Raw genomic sequence first — 21,984 nt, 5'->3', positions numbered from 1 at the left:
CCTCGTGCTTTTAACCTACTTCTTTTGGTGATCATTTTTCCAAGCACTCAGATATTGACAAACCATCATTTGTTTTCAATTTTAGCTGTGTATTTTGTTTATTTTAGTAGTAGAACTTTGGAACCATCACATAGCCTTGAAGGGGAGAGGCAAAAATCATTCCCAGAAATTTCTTAGGTTTGATTATTTACGTGTTTAAAAAAAAAAAAATAAATGGAGCAAGGATGAAATTTTTTTTTTTTTTTTTTTTTTTTTTGAGACAGGGCCTCAAGCTATCCCCCTGGGCAGAGTGCCGTGGCATTACAGCTCACAGCAACCTCCAACTCCTGGGCTCAAGCAAGTCTCCTGCCTCCGCCTCCCAAGTAGCTGGGACTACAGGCGCCCGCCACAACGCCTGGCTATTTTTTGGTTGCAGCCATCATTGTTGTTTGGCGGATCCGGGCTGGGGATTCGAACCTGCCACCTTAGGTGTACGTGGCTGGCGCCTTAGCCTGTTGAGCTATAGGCGCCGAGCCAAGGATGAAATATTTTAATCATGATTGTGTACAACTTTAGATGCAGAAATGATGTATTGTTGTGCTAGGGTTGCAAAAGAACCACTGAGTAGGTATCTTAACAACAGAAATGTATGACTCCCCCTTCTGTAGGCTGGCGGTCTGCAGTCAGGCTGTCAGCAGGCTGGCTTACTTTCTTCTGAGGGGCCTGAGGGAAGACTCTGTTTCAGGCCTCACAACCTGTCTTAGAGAGGCCTATCTTCTGCGAACCCTGCTTGTTTCTTCCCTCTTATTCTGTGCATACATACATATCTTTCCCTCATCCTCTTTTAAAATAAAGATACTTACTAGTCATATTAGATTAGGGCCCATCCTAATGACCTTAATCAATTTTAACTTAACTGTATTGACGGGGACCCTCTCTCCAAATGAGATCACCTTCTGAGGTACCTGGAGGTTTGGTCTTTAATATATATACATTTGGGAAGGACACAATTCAACCGATGCTCATCATAAGCCAAGAGTACTATTCTATCTGTTGGAGTAAAGTGCCTGAAATGTTTTCCATGACAGTGGGTGTGTTGTTTTGGCGTAAGGACAAAAGATAGTGAATTCTTGCAACATATTGGTCATTCTTCCCTGTTACACACCTTCAAATCTCAACCTGAAACCATCTGCAGATTTTCGTGGTTTTGTGTGTGTGCTCACTAAACCAGCTGTAAGAGAGGTGTTAAATGTTATTTAGGAAGTGGAGATTTGTCGACTTCCTAATGATTTTTATTCTGCTCTAATCTCATGAAGAAGAAATAAAAGGATGTAATTGTGTTGTTCCAATGACCTTGGGGTAATGGGAATATATCCAAATGGTGAAAGAGAGGGTGTGTATGTGTGTGTGTGGGCAGAGAGAGAGAGAGATTCTTGTGGCGGTGAAACCTTTGCTGAGAGAGAGCAAATTTCAAAGATCCATTTCTCCTAAAAAGCATCCACCACAGAAGGTTAAATGGAGTTCTTTTTTGGTTAATTGCTTCTTTGGATCTTCTCAAACACTCACCTTTTTCAGTTATTCACATCCACATGTATGTCTCTTAAGTATTGTCAGTATATTTTCTTTCCCTTTTTAATTTTTTTTTGAAGTGAATATAAAACACTTTGGATAGTCAGTTTTATTGAGGTTTTAAGAATGCTTTTGAGTGATTCATAGTAATTTAAATCCTTCTGCTGAAATCTTGGATGTTGCTAAATTCCAGTCTGTAATTTTCTTCCTTCACTAGAGATTGAAACATATTTTTATGACACCACACTGTACTCATTGGAATTGTGAGCCTTTGTAAATTCATGCAGATCTTTCCCGGTCTACAAAAGGATACATTATGAGCAGAAGAAATAGAATGCTAAATTATGTACTAGGTAAAAGAAGTGGGCTGTGGTGCGCTAGGAGGGTGAGCCCACAGAATGCCAGAGCACATGGCTGCACACAGTGTCAGTGAAATGTTGAGTACGTTGGCTCACCAAATTAAAATTCGTCAGCTTTCAAAACTACTATTTATATGAAATAGTCTTTTAGGGAGATTTTTGTACATGCTGATTACACATTTTTTTAGAAACTCTAAATTCTGTTTTTAATGGCGGCTTAGTATAGTTCATTGTGTTAGCATCTCATAATTTATTTCATCAACCCCATTTCAGTGGATTCTAGATATACTTCCTATTTAAGCAACTTTCATGAGTTAAGAGAAGTAATGTAATCTAAGGGAAATAATCAAAATGGCCCAGACAACTCTTTGAATTTACCACCCTGGTAAACACATCATGTATAAAGTTGACTAGTAATTTTAACTTTTTTTTTTTTTTTTGGTTACAAAATATGTTTACTTTAGATTGTTTGAAAAATTCAGAAAGTCACATAGAAAAAAATACCAAACTCAGTAGCAATACCAACATCTGGAGTAGTTTCTGTTAACTTTTTGTTTTTTGTATATATATATATATATATATATAAATACCCTAAACTGCTAAGTTTTCTCTCTCTGTTTCTCCCCCACCCCCCATCATACACACACATTAGAATCTGGTCTTGCGCAAATTTTGTAACCTGCTACTTTTTCTTAACATAATGCAAAACCTTTTAAAGTTATTATATATTTTTCTGAAGCATCACTTTTCATCATTTCCTTGTATTCCCTCCCTCATGTGGATAGAATTTATTGTATCCTATCATGGAAATATAAAATGATTTATTTCACTAAGCCATTTTTGCAAGACATTTGTTGCTTCTATATTTTTATGTGTCTGCTTATTTGTCAGACACGACTGAAATTTGTCTTCTACTTCTTGTTCCAAAGCCTGTCTAACTAAACACAGGAAAGGATTTGCTTTCCTTTCACACAACTTTTTGTGATCACAATAGGCTGAACCTTCTTAATCATTTTTTTTATTTTCAAATATAACATTTATTCAGAAAGAAGCCTCAATCCTCAACTTCTGTGTTCTTTTATGTTTGTGAATATTAAATACAATAGTGCTGATTAGTGGAATGTATAGTATACTAATTTCCTGGTTTTTATTCTTTATTAAATCATAACTGTGCACAGCAGTGCATTTACGGGGTACCATGTGCTGATTTGATATCTTAATGACCATTCTTATTCTCGTCTCTTCTCGCTGTGTCCTACAGCGATATCTCTTCTAATTACGTTGAAGGATTACTTAAATGCTGCATTATGGTTTATGTAGCTAAACTTTTTGTGAGAGGAGCCTTAAGAGCAGTGCTCTAGGTATTATTGATGCTTCAAAAGCATTTTTATTGATTTGGTTTGAGGGAAAAACAAGTCCATATTATGATTTCATCCGTTTCCCCCACTCATAATTTCATAGAAAGTACCTCTTTTTAAAAAAACTCAGAATTGATTACATTTTACTATATGAATGCTTTTGGAGCTGGGAGAGATAAGAGATCAAGTTCAACTCCTAAATTGAATCTAGAAAGGCTGAATTAATGTCTCAAGGTTACTTGGAGCCATTTTTAGTCTCCTTTATAATGACTTTTTCTTTATAGTGACTATTTTAAAAAAAAAAACATCATTCTAACATCCATATCTCTACTGTGGGGGAAGAATGTATCTAAAAGAGAACATGCAGAGTTGGAGAACAAGTTTTTATTACGACCGAAGAAATAATTCAGATGTTCTGTTGAAAGTATTAGTTTTTTTTCACATGTGAGTGAAATGAAGCACTATAGGCATTTACATTTACACTTTTTTTCCTTTTCAAAATTTTTATTTACAAAAATAGCAACCCTCCTTTACACAATGTTTTTTTGTTTAATTTAGACAAAACAAAACTATTGAAGATGACCAGTGTGACCAGTGAGATTGGGGGGAGGCAGCAGTCAAGCATGGCTGGGATTGAGAATGAGGCTGCCTCGGCCAGGGTGGTCAGACCTGTAGAAATATCTGGCATGGTCAAGGATGGATTACATCCAGGGGAAGGGGCCGAAAGGTTAATATAGTCAGGATAATGAAGCCAGGCATTCACTGCTGCAGAAAGGAGTTACAACTATAGAAAGAGGGAAGGACAGAATAAGCCATATGATGTCTTTGAATTTCACGTCTTTTGAGCCTTAGATCTTGATCTACATTTATGTGTGTGTATGAGTATCATGCATATATTTTCTAGCCCTCATATCTTGGTTTGTAAATACCAGTCTCTTCTAAATGAAACCAGAACTTCTTGGAGAAATGTCTGAATCCAAAGCGGGGTAGGAAAAGAGCAAAATAAACCTGAAACATCTTATTCCAGAAAGTAAAATGCTCAAAGGATAATAAAGACATAACGAAGACACAGGTACCATCATTAACAGGCCCCACCAGTCAAATTTGGGGTTGTTGATATGTCACAGTAAATTACGATTATGAGTATTATATCTGTAGAGTAAAATAGGAATCTTCAGACTCTATATTCATGTAAATACTCTTCATTCTCATCAGTGAGAAGTCTATTGATAATATCAAAGTTGAAAAATAAGAAAAGCAACATCTATATACATATACACATATATGTAAAATATTAAGGAACCGTAACAAAGGGCAAAAATGGCTTAGAAAGTTCTGTATTTCCTTTGAGGATCCTGAACTGGTAATGACGATATGGAGCAGGGGTGATGCTTTTTGATTTTTGGTTTGTTTTGCTTTATTCAAGCCTTATAGAATGATTTGACTTTTTAAAACTTAAACACATTTTTTATAAGATACCCTCCTGTTAGCACTTCACAACCTTTGTTTTAATCTCTCTCTTACTGAGATTAAGCTGGAAACACAGGCCCCATTACTCCTAAATAGATCTGTGTGTGTTTTCTGAAAACCAGAACACACTCCAACCACAGGGCCACTACAGGCATTGAAATCAGAAAATTATCCTTGACACAACACTGCATGCCACAGTCCAATCCACAGACCCTGTTGAATCTCTCTATTCCAATAATAATTGTTGAGAGAGAGAGAGGGAGAAACTGCTCTTCCTTCTGGGACAGAATCAAATCCAGGATTTGCTGTTGTACCTCTTTGATCTCCTTCAATCTGGAACCCCTTCCAACTTTCCTTTTCCATCATGATATTGACTTTTAAAAACCGTTTTATAGGTAATGTCCTCATCGTCTCAAACATATACATGTGTCTCTTTTCTCTCACATTATCTTAATGTAATCACATCACCATTTTAAAGTAAGTCCAGGATTAAGGTAACTTGTTTTTATTCACAACCAAGCCATGTAGTAAACTATGATGACCTTTTCATTCTCGTACAGCTTTTGTTTTCCTGAGCATTCATGGTTCCATCATTCTGTCTCTTTTTTCTCCCTCCTTTACCTTCTCTCTTGCTCTTTCCTCCTTCTTAACTTTCCTCTACCAATTATAATTCATCTACAGACCTGCCATGCGAGAACTCTGCTCCTCTCGCGTTTACACATATCAGGTAGTCTGTCGGTTTTCTTTCTTCCTTCCTTTATACCTGCCTTTGTTTACTTCCTTTCCCCCTTCATTTCCTTCCTTTTTTTCATATTGTTCTTTTTTATTCCCTCTTTTGATGACTTCCTTTTTTTTTTGTTTTCTTTCCCTCTATTCCTCTTCCTTTCTCCATCTTCTTTTATTCTTTCCCCGTGTTATTGTCCCTGCCTTTCTGGAGATGTTTCTTCCTGGTCCAGTCTGTGTAAGCGGTTCTCTAGGTTGGCTGCAAAGCTGTTAACCTAGAAACTTCTTTTACTATCATTCAGTGAATTCTTTTTCCTTTTATCTTGTGTTAGATCTCTTATTTTTAGATTCTGTTTGGTTTATACCCTTATTTTGAAGAAGCAGCTTCCAGAGAACAGGTGAATGTTCAGTTACTTTTTGGAAATTTTTATGCCTGAAATGATTTTACTCTACATATGTACTTGAATGACAATTTTCCTGAATATATATAATTCCGGGTGTAAAATACTTTTCTCTCAAAATTATTGTTTTTTAGTTTTCAGTGTTACCATTGAGAAATTCTGATGTAAGTCTTACTTCTAAGATTTATTTTATTATACCTGAATATGTTCTCTCTGGAAGCTTTCAGGAAATTAAAATTTCTCTACTATTATTAAAGGTCATGGCGATGGTTGCTTGTAGGAGTTCTACCTACCTACAACCTCTTGTTCGTTCTGGGGAGACTTGACAGCCCCTGTAAACCTGGGTACACTGTAGTTCAAGGACATTTTCATTTCCTGTTCTGGGATCCCTTCTTTTAAGTACTTTCTGTCTCCATCCTTTCGTTTTTAAAAATCTTTTCTGCTTCCATTTTTGTCTCTCTTTCTGTTGGTTCCATGTAGTAGGACAGTTCTCCAGTCCTGATTTCCGGACCTACTGAGTTTTTGCCTTGCTATATAATATTTTAATCTTCAGGAGTCTCCTATTTCGTTGGTGGTGTCATTGTTTTCTGAATGTTCTTTTTTAATACCACAGGTTTTCGTTCATGGATTTGATTTCTTCTGTCATCTTCCTGATAGTTTCATAGCGAGTTTCTTTGTGACTTTTCTTTCACATCAGAGACTTTCCTCATGCTTGGCTGTATGGTAGTTCCCATACCAGGTAATAAAATACTGAGTAGATACTTTGTAGGTGCAACAGGGGCTTTGATGCAGAGTGATTAGGCAGAGACCTGGCTAATTCATTAGGGGAGTGTAATGATCAGTTTTCTCTAGAATGATCCACAGAGAGAGGAACCTCCTGACTTCCCTGGGCATGGTGGTATGATCTTTGTGCCTTCCTAGAATTTACGTGGTAACTCCTTCTGGGCTCAGTGTTTCACACCTTTAGTCCCAGCAACTTGGGAGGCTGAGGCAGGAGGATCTCTTGCGCCGAGGAGTTTAAGGCTAAGGTGCATTCCAGCTTGGGTGATAGAAGGAGAACAGTGTCTTTAAATACTAATATTAATACTAAAACTAATACTAATAATAAAGGAAAAGAAGAAAGAAAGAAAAAAAACAAGAATTGCTAACTTCCCAGGTGATGGTAAATGGAGGTGGAGCCTTTCCCAGTCTTCCTTTCCCATCCCTCTTCTACCCTCTCCCTTCCACTTCCCTCTCCCTTCCATTCCCTTTCCTTTTTTTCTTTTTTTCTTTCCTCCCTACCTCTGTCCCTTCACCCCGCCTCCCAGTCTTCCTCTGTCTCTTTCTTCCTCTCTCCCTTCTTCCTCCATCTTCTCCCCCCACCCCTCCTCCTTTTCCCTCCTTTCCTATTCCCTTCCTTTCTTTCCCTTTCTGCAGGATCTTGCTCTGTTGCCCAGGCTGGAGTGCAGTGGCCTGATCATAGTTCACTGTAGCTTTTAACTCCTTGGCCCAAGTGATGCTCCAGCCTCAGATTCCTAAGTACCTGGGACTACAACATGCACCATTATGCCTGGCTAACTTTTAAGATGTTTTTGTTGAGGTCCTGCTGTTACTCAAGCTGGTCTTGAACTCCTAGCCTCAAGGGCTAGTACCCCCTCTATGTCCACAGGTTCCAGGTGCCTCCAATTCTAGAGCTTCTTGGGAATTCCACCTCATAGATGTGCTTGCTTCTCTCTAGTTTTCCATTTCTCCTACAGCTTTCTCTCCACTGCTATTTTAGTTTCCACTTGACAATCAGATTTTCAGTTTCCAAAAAGTATTTGGCATATTTTGTTTGCTATAGTGTTTCTTCTTTTTATTCTAGTCTTAGTCTGTGTTTGCTGCTATAACAAAATACCTGGGACTGGGTAATTTTATGAATAAAAGAAATTTACTTCTCATGGCTCTGGAGGCTCAGAAGTTCAAGGTAAGGCTTCAGGAGGTTTGGTATCTTGTGAGGGCTTCTCTCTGCTTCCAGGTTGGCAGAAGGTAGAAGGACAAAAGGTGGCCAGCTAGTTCCCTTCGGCACTTACACAAGCTCCTTAGTCCCATTCACGAGGGCTCCGCTCTTATGACGTAGTCACCGCCTTATTGCCCTGCCTCTTAATACTGTTGTGTTGGGGATTAAATTTCAAGATGAATTTTGGAGGGAACACAAACTTTCAAACCAGAGGAATCTTTGAGGGCTTTTGCTTCCTGTTTGCAAGCTTCTTTGTTTGCTGTCATTTAGGGGGTGGGGGGATACATGGGATTTGAAAAGGTAGAAGTCCATGTTCCAACTTTTACTTAACTAGAAGTCCAATAATACATTTTGTTCTTGATGCAAGGTATATTTAATTATGGATGGTGTAAGATAGAGGGAAGTTTATTTATTTATTTTTTTATTACTTGTACACACAGTTATAATTATTGGTTGAAACAATTATTATTACTATAGCTACAGTTTAGTGACTTTCTTTTTTTTAAATTAAATGATAGCTGTGTACATTAATGCAATCATGGGGTACAGTGTGGTGTTTTCATATACAATTTGAAATATTTTCATCAAACTGGTTAACCTAGCCTTTATGTCATTTTCTTAGTTGTTGTGTTAAGATGTTTATATTCTACTCTTAGAAAGATTCACTTGTACCCTTGTAAGATAAACCATAGAAGTGATCCCTCCAATCAACCTTCCTCTACCCATCTCCCCTCCCCCCCTCCCCATATTCTTAGGTTATAATTAGGTTTTAGCTTTCATATGAAAATTAGTTTCATATTTTTTAAATTGATAGTAATTTTCAAATGTTTCATTCTTTAGGATGCCTCATTGATGGACATGAACTCCTTCAGCCCTATGATGCCAACATCTCCTTTATCAATGATAAACCAAATCAAGTTTGAAGATGAGCCGGATGTAAAGGATCTCTTCATCACAGTCGATGAACCTGAAAGCCATGTTACTACAATTGAAACGTTCATTACTTATAGGATTATTACTAAGGTAAACGGTAAATGAACTTTTTTTTTGGAAGTGTTTCTTTTTCAACATAACTCTCAGCATTACAGAGTCTTGACTGAATTGAGTTTAACTTTTTCAGCTGTTTTGGGTAACATGTGGCATCTTATCTGCTCTTCACTTGTTCTGTAGGAAGTTGGTAAAGTTCACATTGACTTAAGAGTCACTTTTTATTTGGGCTTCTTAGAATAAGAAACATTTAGGGTTTTGGTTTAAAAAATTAATAAGAAATACCTTTGGGGAAAAAGAGGGGCTGAAATTGTTCATTAAAAAAGCAAATAAACAGAGAGGTAATATTTTACATTCCCATTTTTTCTGAGGGTTACATAATATAATACCACTTGTGTTCTAAAAGGGAGCAAGTGGCTACTTTGCCTTCTATAGGAGATATTGTTATTTGTCCAATAATTCAGGGGCAAGGCTTTTTACAGAGCCTTGCCTTGTTATTAAGAAGACTTGGGTTCAGCAATAGATCTAGACCCCACGTCTCCTTAACAACAATGCAAGGCTCTGTAGAAGGAGTTGAACTCAGAAAAAATAAAGCAAGCAAATAGTATAATCTATATTTTATGTCCTTTATTTAATAGACGTCTTTAAGAATTCTGTTTCAAGTTACAGTATTTTGTTTATGCAGCCTCTTCCTAGCCCTGTTCCAGAACTGTCAAAGTCCATCTCTTTTGTACCTGAAAAGGTTCTGAACAGCTTTCCTATAATCACGGCTTCCAGTGAAACCTCCACACAGCTGGAGGGAGGAAAGAAAAAAAGAAAGAGAAAGGAAAGGAAGGAATATTTCTTAACAGTATATGTATCTGATCTCTTCACTCAAATTCTTAAAATCCTATCTTGGCCCCTCATTTGCTACAGAACAAAGTGCAGGTTCCTTTATGTGATATATGTTCTTGGCAATGCCAGCTCATCCTACAAGACTCATCTCTTGCTGCCCACGTCCACTGCCCTTGCTCTCCACGCATATAGAACTTCTCTGTTCTCTGAATATTTAGGATATTTCTTGCTCACATAACTTTGTGTATGCTTTTCCTTCTCGTGGGTGTGTCCATCCCCTTCTTAGAAGAACTACTGATTATTTTCAGTATACGCTCCAAGTGCTAAATGCCTACATGGCAGGGTTTTCTAGTTTATCGTACCCTGCCTAAAGGAGTCGTCTTCCCTTTTTTTCTCAGATCGTTTTGTCGAACTCAAAGAATGTTAAACATCAGAGTCAGTAAAGCAAAGAAATCAATAGCATGTATTTATTCCATCTAAGATTCTATAGATTTTTTTAATCTATAAAACTGTGATGATAATAGAACCTAGTTCTGTAGGGTTGCTGTAAGAATTGATTTTGGATAATCAATGAAAAACACTTAGCAAAGTTCCTAACACGTGTGAGTGTTCAGTAATTGCCACCTTCTAGTATGTGAGTAGATTACTATGTGTTTATTTGTTTTTGTTTTTTTTTCTTGCCAGAAAGTTTGCAAGCTTCTCTAAGAAGGTAACTTATCTTACGTTACCTGTTATTCCAAACATAATTTTTAGGATATAGTAAGTAAGCAATTTAGTTTTATGAGGACTGAATTTATAATATCTTATACATATATAAAAAGACAGTAAGTAGGGCGCCAGCCATATACAACAAGGCTGGTAGGTTCAAGCCCAACCTGGGCCTATTAAACAACAATGACAACTGCAACCAAAAAAAAGCCAGGCATTGTGGTGGGCATCTGTAGTCCCAGGTACTCAGGAGGCTAAGGCAAGAGAATTGCTTAAGCCCAAGAGTTTGAGGTTGCTGTGAACTGTCACGCCATGGCACTCTACCAAGGGTGACATAGTGAAACTCTGTCTCAAAAAAAAAAAAAAAAAAAAGAGACAGTAAAGCAGGAACACATGAACTTGAATCTGAATTTCTCCTCTTCCTTGCTACGTGTCTTGGGTGATTTAATTAACATTTTTATGTCAGTTTGCTCCTGTGGCTTCATAAGTAGGGTAATAGTCCTAACCTCATAGGGTCTTTATGAGAACTGAATATGTTAATACAGGCATGCTGCTAAGAACAGAGCCAGATTTCTTCTATTACTATGGTTAGAATCACCCCTTGTTATTATCTATCCTAGCAAGAATTTGTGAAACTGAAGTATTGTTCCCACCATTTGCTTCTCTCAGAAAGATATCCTTTGTAAGCCGCCTTATGGATTTCATCCTCATCATAGACATCCATTCCTTCTGATTCATCCATATTTATGTTGTACTTCGAAAGGACTGCTCTTATAGTGGTAATGATGGTACTGTAGTCATAATATTAGAGAGTATAATTAGTAGTGTGTAAATACTTTGTGCTAGGTGATACTCTGACTCATTCAAGCTCATGATAATCCTATAACCCTGATGTTGTAATTTACCCCCATTCATGAATGAGAGCACTGAAACTCAGTACCTTGGCAAAGATTATATAGGAGAGAAATTAGCTGAGCTGAGATTTAAACCTAGACCATTTACTTTCCTTATATACATTTTTTCTTTCATTTTTTTGTGCATGGATGTGGGGATATGGAAAGCTATCTTTTAGTTTAACTATTACAAACTAAATTCCTTTGTTCTACTTCCCATTATTTTCCCCCCATTTTTTTTTTTTTTTTTTTAGGGGGAGGTTGCTATGGTGGTGCTGGGATGGTGCTTCCCATTACTTTTTCTCCATGTAGTACATAGACTATACAAATATATACTCTGAAACACACATTAAAGATGCAGATATATAAACACCCACTGGATGTATGTTATGTTATCATATAGCCTTGTCTTAGCTATTCGCTTATCTCAATTCATTCATTGACTTATTTCTTAGCTATTTGCTTATCTCAGTTCATTCCTTGACTTATTTCTTAGCTATTCACTTTTTTCCATTCATTCATTGACTTATTTCTTAGCTATTCACTTATTTCCATTCATTCATTGACTTATTTATTCCACAGAGTTTCAATGAGCACACATCATGTCCCAAGTACTGTGCTTATTTATGTATTAAGACTATCTCAGCGATTAGGACAAAGCTGACAGAAGGACCTTCTGCCTTCACCAGGCTTTCAATCTGTGGGAAGGGGGTGTGTGTGTGTGTGAGAGAGAGATAGAGAGATAAAAGGAGAGAGATGATACTAAAAAAATCATAGGTCAAGTAATTTAATTATGATTAAGGATGTTACGAAGGGAAATATAGGACACTCAGAGCATGGCGTACACTATATAATTTGAAGGATCAAAGATGGTCTCCCTGGAAGGTTTTAGTTTTATATATATTTATATTCATGGACACTAAGGATAAAGAAAGATAGACACACATATAAAAATGTATGTATATACATCGACAGTCTCCTAGTCAGAAATACTCAAGAATGATCTATCAATACTTGTATCAGGAGGACCATGGTCCTGGCATGTGTTCTTTTTTTTTTTTTTTTGCAGTTTTTGGCCCAGGGCTGGGTTTGAACCCGCCACCTCCCCAGTATATGGGGCCAGCGCCCTACTCCTTGAGCCACAGGCACTGCCCCTGGCGTGTGTTCTTTTCATGGTAAATTACCTTTTTTTGTCCAAGTGAGGCTGTCTGAGGTGACTGCTGCAAAGAAGGGCTTTCTCTTTTTGCAGTCTAGAGACATGTGTTCCATCCGTATAAAATCAAGAACTAAGAGATGGAACCAGGTACTTTCCCCGCTTCTCCATGCTGAAGACAGACCTGTTGATGCCTGTAGCGTGTAGGTGGGAGTCCAGTTCCGTTCTTGTTGATGGAATTGACCATTACAGTTCATTTCCCTGAAACCCAGTTTTTGAAATCCTCAGAATTCAGAATAACCATTCACACTCAACCAAGGGTTGTGTATTGCATGAATGCATTTTGGGGGCTAGATCACAGGACTCTGTTTGTACTAAACTTCCAATACCCAGTCTTCTATGGTGAGACATAAAATGAATCACCGGGTACAACCTGGCTTCTCTGGAAAATGTTTTCTCATTTAGAAGTATGCTTTGTACGCCAAATGAACTTTATAGAACCCATGTCCTTTTTAAGTTGGAGCTATGCCATCAAACCCAGTGATTCCTGCAGTTCGGAAGCTTTTGCCTATCTTCTGTGACTAACTTTGGCCACTTTAGAGGGGAGGAGGATTCCAAGCCCTGCCATAGGCAATCCAGCTAACAATGGCTCTTTTCTTGTTCTATTCCTACGTATCTCTCTCTCCTAACACTCTAGGAACAGAGTAAAGCCTTTGAGTAGGAAGAAATAACATTTTCTCCTTGGTAGTTGTCCTTTATCCTCTGTGTTTTTCCTGTATTGTAGCAAGTTAGAGAATTCCTTCATGTCAGTGACACAGTCATGAGAACAGAATGAACCACTTGCCTGACTTTATTTTACAGCTCAGTCTTGCTGGAAGTTACAGCAGATTATTTTGTGTTTACTTAACATGTTGAATCTTCTTGGGGACATACACAGCTCAGTCTTTTTTAACTGCCCATTGAGTGCTTTTTTGGCTACTTATGCCAGTGTATTTTTTTTGGAAGTTGATAGTGAACCCGTTTATAGGTACCTGGCACAAGAAGGTACTCAGTATTTTTATAAATGAATTGCTCTAAATCACGTTTTGTGTCCCTGTGTATGTATGCTGCACTTGTGTATTTTTACATATAGGTACACATACCAACCTGCGCATATATTATTAAACTATGTCGGAACCAGATTTAGTGTTCCTATGTTTACCATCTGTCTATCTTGTACCATTTTGCATAATAGTTAAGATTTTTTAGTGTTCCGTGAACATTTAATTTCTTAGACTTCTACATTCATTTGTCCCTCAGTTTTCCCCATTCTAAAGGATTGTTTTAGACGTATTATATGATATTCCAGAAATTCATTTTAAAAGAAGATACTGGAAAGGGTCGCTTTTAGAAATCTTATTTTAGGACAATTAAGATGGCGTCTTCTGACTTTACTCATATTTATAATTTGTGTTCATCTATGTGGGTGATTGACATCTTTGGTGAGTGTGAAACATGTCTTCTGTTCCTCCAGAAAAACCTCAACATAAATATTAACTACGTGTAATTTTTAATATGCAAACAGTCAGTTTAATAAGTGCTTGTTTTCTCATGGGAGGTGAGTGTGCTTCAGATAACCCATGGTTTTCCCTTTGGCTCAGGATTGAGGACTGAGGTTGATATTGTACCCAAGTTCTTCTTGTTGTATGTCCTGGCATAGATTTTTGGTTTGTTGGCAGCAGATATTTTAATGTATTTGCTTAATTTTTAGGAGTTTAGGCACATAACCCAAAATAAAAATCCTTGAGAAATGACAGGAGAATTTTCTTTTCACATCAAATGTCTATTAATTACATCTTTCAGAAGAGTGGTACAATCACTCTGTAAAATGTTAGAATTTTCATATGCCAAAAGGAAATTTTAGCACAGCAATTCATTTGAGAAGATTCCAAGAAAACGTTTTTCTCAGTTACATTCAGGTTATTTTCCAAATTGCAAAAATAGGACTTTCCTCAAATTCTGAATTCTGATCATCTTGAGAAAAAGAAATATATTTGAAACCTAATTTCAGAACACACTTTCTTGTTAGCGAGAAAGTCGTGCCAAAGATAATAGTAGTTAAAATCTTGTGGAAGGCAGATGGTTGTTGTAAGACAGATTTTTCAGTTTGGATTTTAAATTTAAGCATGATATTTGCTTTCTTTCTGGAAATACCGGAAAGTTTGCTTTGTTTCATCTGCTACATGAATAGATGACAAAAAAGAAAAAATATATATACCGGCTGACAAACACTGAATAATTACGATTTGTTAATTTTTCTCAGAGACCCATTTATTTCACAATGTCTAAAATAACATGAGGCGAATGTCTTCTGTCTTCTATTACATGTGCTGTTATTTTCTCCTAATTTCTTCAGACATCGCGTGGGGAATTCGATTCCAGTGAATTTGAAGTGAGGAGGCGCTACCAAGATTTCCTTTGGTTGAAGGGAAAGCTTGAAGAAGCTCACCCGACTCTCATTATCCCAGTAAGTTTGTAAGTTTTCTTCATAGAATGGATGTCATTCTTCTTGCGAGGCTTTTAGAATGCCAAAACCTAATTTCAGACCTGTAAATTCACTTATGGCAGAAACAGTTCTCTCTGAATGTTTCAATCTCTGTATATGTACAGATTTTTAACCTATTGTAATAGTTTGCATTTTTAATTCTAGCGCTGTGAATTTTTAAAACTTGTTCCTTTAAAAAGCGATTAGTTGTTCAACTCATGTTACCCAAACTATAAACTTGTACCACCTAATGCTCAGTTTTTTTTTTTTTTTTTTTTTTTGCTTTTTGCCTCAGCCATTGCCAGAAAAGTTTATAGTGAAAGGAATGGTGGAACGTTTTAATGAGGACTTCATTGAGACACGCAGGAAGGCTCTCCATAAATTTTTGAACCGTATTGCTGATCATCCAACTTTGACATTTAATGAAGACTTCAAAGTTTTTCTCACTGCACAAGCTTGGGTGAATAATGTTTATTTGTTCTCATGTAATCCTTAGACATCTATACATATAGTAGATTGTATGTTTCCTTTTGTTTACCTTTCAAATCAGTTAGTGGCGTACTGGAATTGAAACTGAGTTTTTCAAAAACACAAGAAAGGGCTCGGCGCCCATAGCATAATGGTTACAATATCAGCCACATGCACTGAGGCTGGTGGGTTCAAACCTGGCCCCAGCCAGTTAAACAACAATGACAGCTGCCAAAAAAAAATAGCTGGCCACTGTGGTGGGTGCCTGTAGTCCCAGCTACTTGGGAAGGCTAAGGGAGGAGAATTGCTTAAGGCCAAGAGTCTGAGGTTGCTGTGAGCTGTGATGTCACAGCACTCTACTGAGGGCCACTTAGTGAGATTCTGTCTCAAAAAAAAAAAAAAAAAAAACACAGGAAGGATTTCTTTAGATATAACCTTGTGTCAGTTCTACATATGAACATTACGGTCTTGTTCCTTCCTCATATATACATGCTTTTAATTTCTTGGTAGCTGGTGTTTTTTTGTTTTTAATGTCACGGTGCTCCTTGCATATAGACAATACTGAACAGGTAGAAATATATTTATTTTATTGACACTAGAGTCAACCTTGAAGAATGTAGGAGTTAGGGACTCTGGCCCACTCACCATCAGAAGTCCATTTGTAACTCTTTTGAAGGGTTACACAAAAGTTTTAACTCTCCCCAAACGTAGCTACTAATAGCCTGCCCTTGAATAGAAGATTTACAGTAACATAAATAGTCATTTGATACATCTTCTATTTTGTATGTTATATCTGTTATATACGGTATCCTTACAATAAAGCAAGACATCCAAAAATTTTATTACGAATCATGAGGAAGAGAAAGCACATTTAAAGTCCTCTGCTGTGTTGATTGATACTGTAAGTGTATGTTATCTGTTTGCAGGATGAATTGTATGTGCAGAATGACAAGCAGCCACAGCTGTATAACTCAAATCTATGCGACATAACAAGCAATTCAACTTTTTCTTGTAATGTCTTGACTTCTTTCTGCTTCTAGGGAGTGCTTCCAGCATCGCCAGTAACATTTCATGTAGGTCCCACGGTGTTACTCAGCATTTACGGTCGTGTACTAAACATGATGAAAGATACGTGGGAATCCCAAGAGATCACTTTTTACCACAGTTCCCAACTTACTGGAATGATGAACTGTTCGTGCAAAGATGATTAGTGTCAGGCAGTATTTTAAGCAGAACAACACCTGAGTTCACAGTAGTAATAAGAGGTGGTTATTGTAGTAGTACAGTATGTGCATAGTACTAGATTTAATTTTATGCAGTTATGATCTAATATTGAATGTTTATGTTTGTTTACATTTTTCTCGACTGAATGGCACTAGGTACAGTCTGTGTGCTTAAGTTTTGATCAATTTTAATTTTAAAATAGATGGCATGTATATTTTATAGTAGTAAATGAGAAAATAGATTAGTGTCCATACATATTTTATTCATTGATAATATCCCTTTTTCTTAATTTTTTCAATATTCCTAGGCTATGTGGTTTGTCTGTGAATTTTTTCCAATTGTCACAAACCTCTCAAACGTTTTCCAGGATATTAATTGAAAAAAAATCTGCATATATATAGACCTATTCAAACTGTGTCATTCAAGAGTCAGCTATATTTTGAATAAGCTGGGTTTTTTTTTTTGTTTGTTTGTTTTTTTTTGTAGAGACAGAATTTCAGTTATAGCCCTCAGTAGAGTGCTGTGATATCACAGCCCCCAGCAATCTCTAACTGCTTAGGTAGTTCTCTTGCCTCAGCCTCCCAAGTAGCTGGGACTATGATAAAAGTCTTTATGAAGTGAATGGATGAATGGTTAGATAGATAGGTGGAATAAGTACGTTCTCCATTCTTTTCCTTCAATTATCTAAGTGGGAGAAAGTGTCTAATTTCTAAAATTCAAACCTTATGTGTTCTCCTTCTTTTTAATTTTATGAAGCTATAGCTCAGCAAGAAAGATAATAGATAGGAGAAAGGGTCAATATTCAGCAGTTACTGACCCTTGTTGAGTTTTATCGGTCTCCATTGTCGCCAAAGGTTGGTAGAAGCTAAAAAGTGATTTATCTTGCAGATAGTCGTGCTTTCTGGAAGCCCTTGTGACTGAATGTGAAATGAATTTGGGGCCTGACTCTAGAACCTTGGAAAGTGTTGTAAGCATTCTCTTCAGCTAACAGTTGCAGGAACGCTTGGCACTTGTGCCTTGTGCTGTGTCAGCTAGTGTTTATCTAACGATGCTGTAGCCCTCCTAGGTGGAAGGGTGGCCTAGTCAAGGATGGAATCTGTTACACTGACTTGCAAATAAACGAGTTTACTTTGTATGTGTATTTGTGGAAGACCTTTAGGAAAGAAAACTTGGATAAAGATAGACAATATGTTGCTTAATATTTGGGTGAATAATACATAATAATATTTTTATCTATTAGGTAGTCAGCATTATTAATTATGGATTTTTTCTTCCTGTGTGTTACTCTCCAACTTTTATCTGATCCCAAGCTTATGTTTCAACAAGTCCTACAACCATCATCAGAATCCCTTGCCCTCTTTTCTGTTGCCTTTTATTTTTGTTTTATTTTATTTTATTTATTTATCTTTTTGAGACAGAGTCTCAAGTTGTCGCCCTGGGTAGAGTGCCATGGCGGCATCATAACCTAAACAACTTCCAACTCTGGGGCTCAAGTGATCCTCTTGCCTCAGTTATTCTATTTTTTGTAGAGACGGAGTCTCGCTCTTGCTCAGAGGCTGGTCTCAAACTCCTCAGTTCAAGCAACCCACTTGCTTTGACCTCCCAGAGTGCCAGGATTATAGGAGTGAGCCACTGCACCAGGCCTTCTGTTGCCTTTTAAAATGTGGCATACTTCTGAAGGGATGAATGCATGTGTGTATAGCTTTTCCTTTTATAGCATTTTATTTCTATCTACTTTGCAAGTCTGTAGCCATTCCTTGTAGCTTACGTATGAAACATTCAGTTGCATATCTTTTTTTTTTTTTTGAGACACAGTCTCGTTTTGTCACCCTCAGTAGAGTGCTGTGCTGTCACAGCTCACAGCAACCTCAAACTCTTGGGGTCACGCTATTCTCTTGCCTCAGCCTCCCAAGTAGCTGGGACTACAGGTGCCCACCACAATGCCCAGCTATTTTTAGGATGGGGTTTTGCGCTAGCTTGGGCTGGTCTTGAACCCATGAGCTCAGATAATCTACCTGCTTCGGCCTCCCAGAGTGCTAGGATTATGAGAGTGAGCCACAGTGCCAGGCCTAGTTTCCCATCTTTTAAAAAATCTTTCTCTATAGACAGCCAGCCAGTAGAAATGTTATCACAGCTGGTTGAAGAGCTGTGGTGAGGCAGCGTGTGTTGACACACTATCTTAATGAGGTTAAGGAAACAAGCTTCCAGGATTCTGATTCTTCTTCTCCTATTTAATTCTTTTTGGATCTTGAGTAAGTTATTTAACCTTCCTGTGCCTCTGTCTTCCGTAAAGTGAGGAAAATAATAGAACCTACCTCATAGGCTCGCTGTAAGTTACGTACATAAAAACGCAAGGGTAATGCCTTAAAACAGTGATTTCCAACTGGTGGGCCATGAAAGTTTTTAAAGATCACTAAGTTATTTTCGAGAAAAGTTCAAAACCATAAGCATATTCGTTTTTTACCCTTGTTTTTGATGAACATAATTTAAGTGTCCCGTGGAAGTTTTAACTATAGGTTCACGTGTGTTCTGAGATAATAAAGGATGAAAATGCTGGCCTAGAACATATTAAGCTCTAATTAAATGTTAGCAAGTGTTATACCTAAAGAATTAATGAATTGTTTTCAATATTCTTTTTCAGAGTATAACTCACAGCTTGAGAAATCTTCCATTTCTCCATTTTTCCATTAAATTTCTGTTTTACTCATGCCATCCTCCTACCTTCTCTAGTATCTCCTTGAGCACTGACGTTCTCCTGTTTAAAGATTTATGCTTTGGGCAAGACTATCTGCTGGTTTTACATACATACTTTGAAAGGGAATATTCTCAAAGAGACCAACATTTAGAGGAGAAACTGTACCTTAATCAAACTCATTTGCTTAAAAATCACATTTTTTAGTTTAAGATGTATATGAAATAATTTTATCTTTTAGTTTATTCTCCTAATGGGGTTTTTTTGTGTGTGTGTTAGTCTTGGATTAGGGTTACTTGCTTTACCACTGATATTTCATCTTTTGTGTGTAGGAACTCTCATCTCATAAGAAGCAAGGGCCTGGATTGCTGAGCAGGATGGGACAGACCGTCAGAGCTGTGGCATCCTCCATGAGAGGGGTGAAGAGCCGCCCAGAGGAGTTCATGGAAATGAATACTTTTATTGAGATGTTTAGCCAGAAAGTAAATTTGATAGATAAAATATCTCAGAGAATTTACAAGGAAGAAAGAGGTACGTAGAACCACTGAAATGTGATTCGAGTTGTTTAGTTTGGGATGAATATTTTCATTTCGTTGGTACAAGAATTTTAAGTTAGGATTTCACTTTCAAAGTGTGGTGTGCCCAGCCAGGTGGAAATTTTTGATTCCTAAGTGATTTTGAAGGTAGTCACAGACAGTTCGCATTTGGTTTTCTCGACCATTAGCTGTTCCATTTCCCACTTGTAGATAAGAGTAGTAAAGCTAAGTCCTGAGATTAATTAAAATTGTGGATGTAGGTGCGTCAAGTTGGTATTCAACATGGACCATAGCTTAAAATTAAAGAAGTGATGATTCAGAAAATATGGTCATTATGTAAATACTCTTGTATTAAACTTGTCAAAATATGCCACAGAGATTTATATATTCAAAAATCAATCTCTTTTTCTATTTTCTAGCACTATTTCCTCTTACTATTTAATATATATACATTTTTTAGTTTGTAAGTGAGACTTTATTTTGTGATATTTTAAAAAATTTTATGAGTTTTTTTTTCTAATTTTCTAGTTCTATGTATCTACATTAAAAATAGATGGCTGAGTCAATAAATAATTTCCCAATGTAAATTGGTTCTAATACTCGAGGAACTGCTTAAAGACAGACAGAAGTTCTCATGTTGATAAGTTGCTTGTTTGTTGTTAGAGTCCTGAAGGTTCTGTAAGACCCATGGATAATCTGGGGAAAGTGTTCTTTGGTTTCTGGTATCTAGTGTTTAACCATAATAAATGTACAGTTAAAATTTCTTCAGTGATTGAAAAAATATATGCATTAACATAAGATTTGGAATAATGGTAGAACAACGCGCCTTACGATGTAGAAAACATTGCGTACTGAACATACTTTGCCCTCCTGCTTCTCACGCGTTGATACTTAGATCATTGTAGTAACTAAATGTAGTTTATTAAGTTATTTTAAGCCTCTTTGGTTTGTCCTTGTACTTATCATTTGTCATTTTTTTCCCCCAAATCCCAAGAAGTAAATTCTTTTAGCTAGGTTTTGGGGTTCCAGTTCTGTTCATTAGATTTCTGGATGACTGGTTTGGTGGGATAGCAGTTTAGACAGGCCCCTGGAAAGAAACTACTGACACTTAGGAGCTTCCTAGACTATCAAATGCTGTGTATTTACTGGTGTAACGGAGTGCTTTTAAAATCTTTGATAGACCCTGATATTTATAAAATGCAAAAGAAAACTAGATTCTGTGATAGACTAGATTTTGAGCTACTACTTTTAGGGAGTGAAGGCCACTTACCCAAACTGGAGGGACTTCATAGTCTTTAGAATGTGAAATCTACTTCTCAAAATTGGATTCAAAATAATTGTTTTCTTTTGTAGCTTTGGTAGTCTAAGCTATTTAGGGTGATTAATTCATACTTAGATTATGAATAATTTAGTGATCCTAATTGGGGCTTCTCTTTTTCTTTTTTTTTTACTAAATTTTTTTCCTTTGATTTTGTTTAATTTTGTGTTTCTCAGCATATTCAGGAAAATTGTATTACTACATAACCACATGTTATGCTTCCTCAATGTGCTGGACATAAAAGGCGTAATTAAGATGGTACCTGTCACACTGTAGATCTCAGGGTGTTGATAGATTATAGTGCAACTCATTAAATGTTTGTATTCAGGTGTGATTTGAGTGGTATTAAACATAGTTTGGAATTTTAGGGAAGCTAAAACTAAATAGTGTACAGTTTAATGACATATATATATATATATACACACACACATACTAGTTGAGAGAAGAAATAAAAGGGAAATTTTTGTTTTCTAGAAATATGAGTTTTGTATGGTCATTATTTAACATAGAAGATAGTCCTAGACTCAGGAAGATGGGGTTGGAAGCTTCTAGAAGTCATTAAACCTAATACTTTCATTGGTGATGATTAATATTTTGTTTTTAAATTTTATAATTTGCTCCCTTTCAGTTTATATAATCATACAAACTTGTGAAGTTTTGGTGGTTTCATTTAGAGCAATGTGACAGATTTCAGCAAGTCCTAAGATGGTTAAATACACAGAATTGCATTGTATTTATGTGGGTATTAGACAAAAAGTAGGCTCACTCTTTATAAATTCTCTATCATAGGCTTGGCGCCTGTGGCTCAAG

The 21,984-nt window shown here is 36.8% G+C and overlaps 1 protein-coding gene across 3 annotated transcripts in view; it reads left to right on the top strand.

The window, feature by feature from the left end:
- Positions 1 to 21,984, top strand: part of SNX7 (sorting nexin 7) — a 96,315-nt gene that overhangs the window by 14,379 nt on the left and 59,952 nt on the right. For 2 of the 3 annotated variants that reach the window (XM_003784128.2, XM_012801647.1), the window contains exons 2-5: positions 8,678 to 8,860; positions 14,808 to 14,918; positions 15,232 to 15,396; positions 19,653 to 19,851. In XM_003784128.2, the coding sequence (XP_003784176.1) occupies positions 8,678 to 8,860; positions 14,808 to 14,918; positions 15,232 to 15,396; positions 19,653 to 19,851 (658 nt within the window). The remainder of the gene's footprint in view (positions 1 to 8,677; positions 8,861 to 14,807; positions 14,919 to 15,231; positions 15,397 to 19,652; positions 19,852 to 21,984) is intronic. The other variant, XM_003784130.1, reaches the window with a different exon arrangement.

Source organism: Otolemur garnettii, unplaced genomic scaffold (genome assembly GCF_000181295.1).
Source record: "Otolemur garnettii isolate 467f Iridium unplaced genomic scaffold, OtoGar3 scaffold00010, whole genome shotgun sequence".
NCBI classification, from domain to species: domain Eukaryota; kingdom Metazoa; phylum Chordata; class Mammalia; order Primates; family Galagidae; genus Otolemur; species Otolemur garnettii.
The sequence above is the reverse complement of the archived record's forward strand: the minus strand, read 5'-3'. Positions and strand labels throughout refer to the sequence as shown.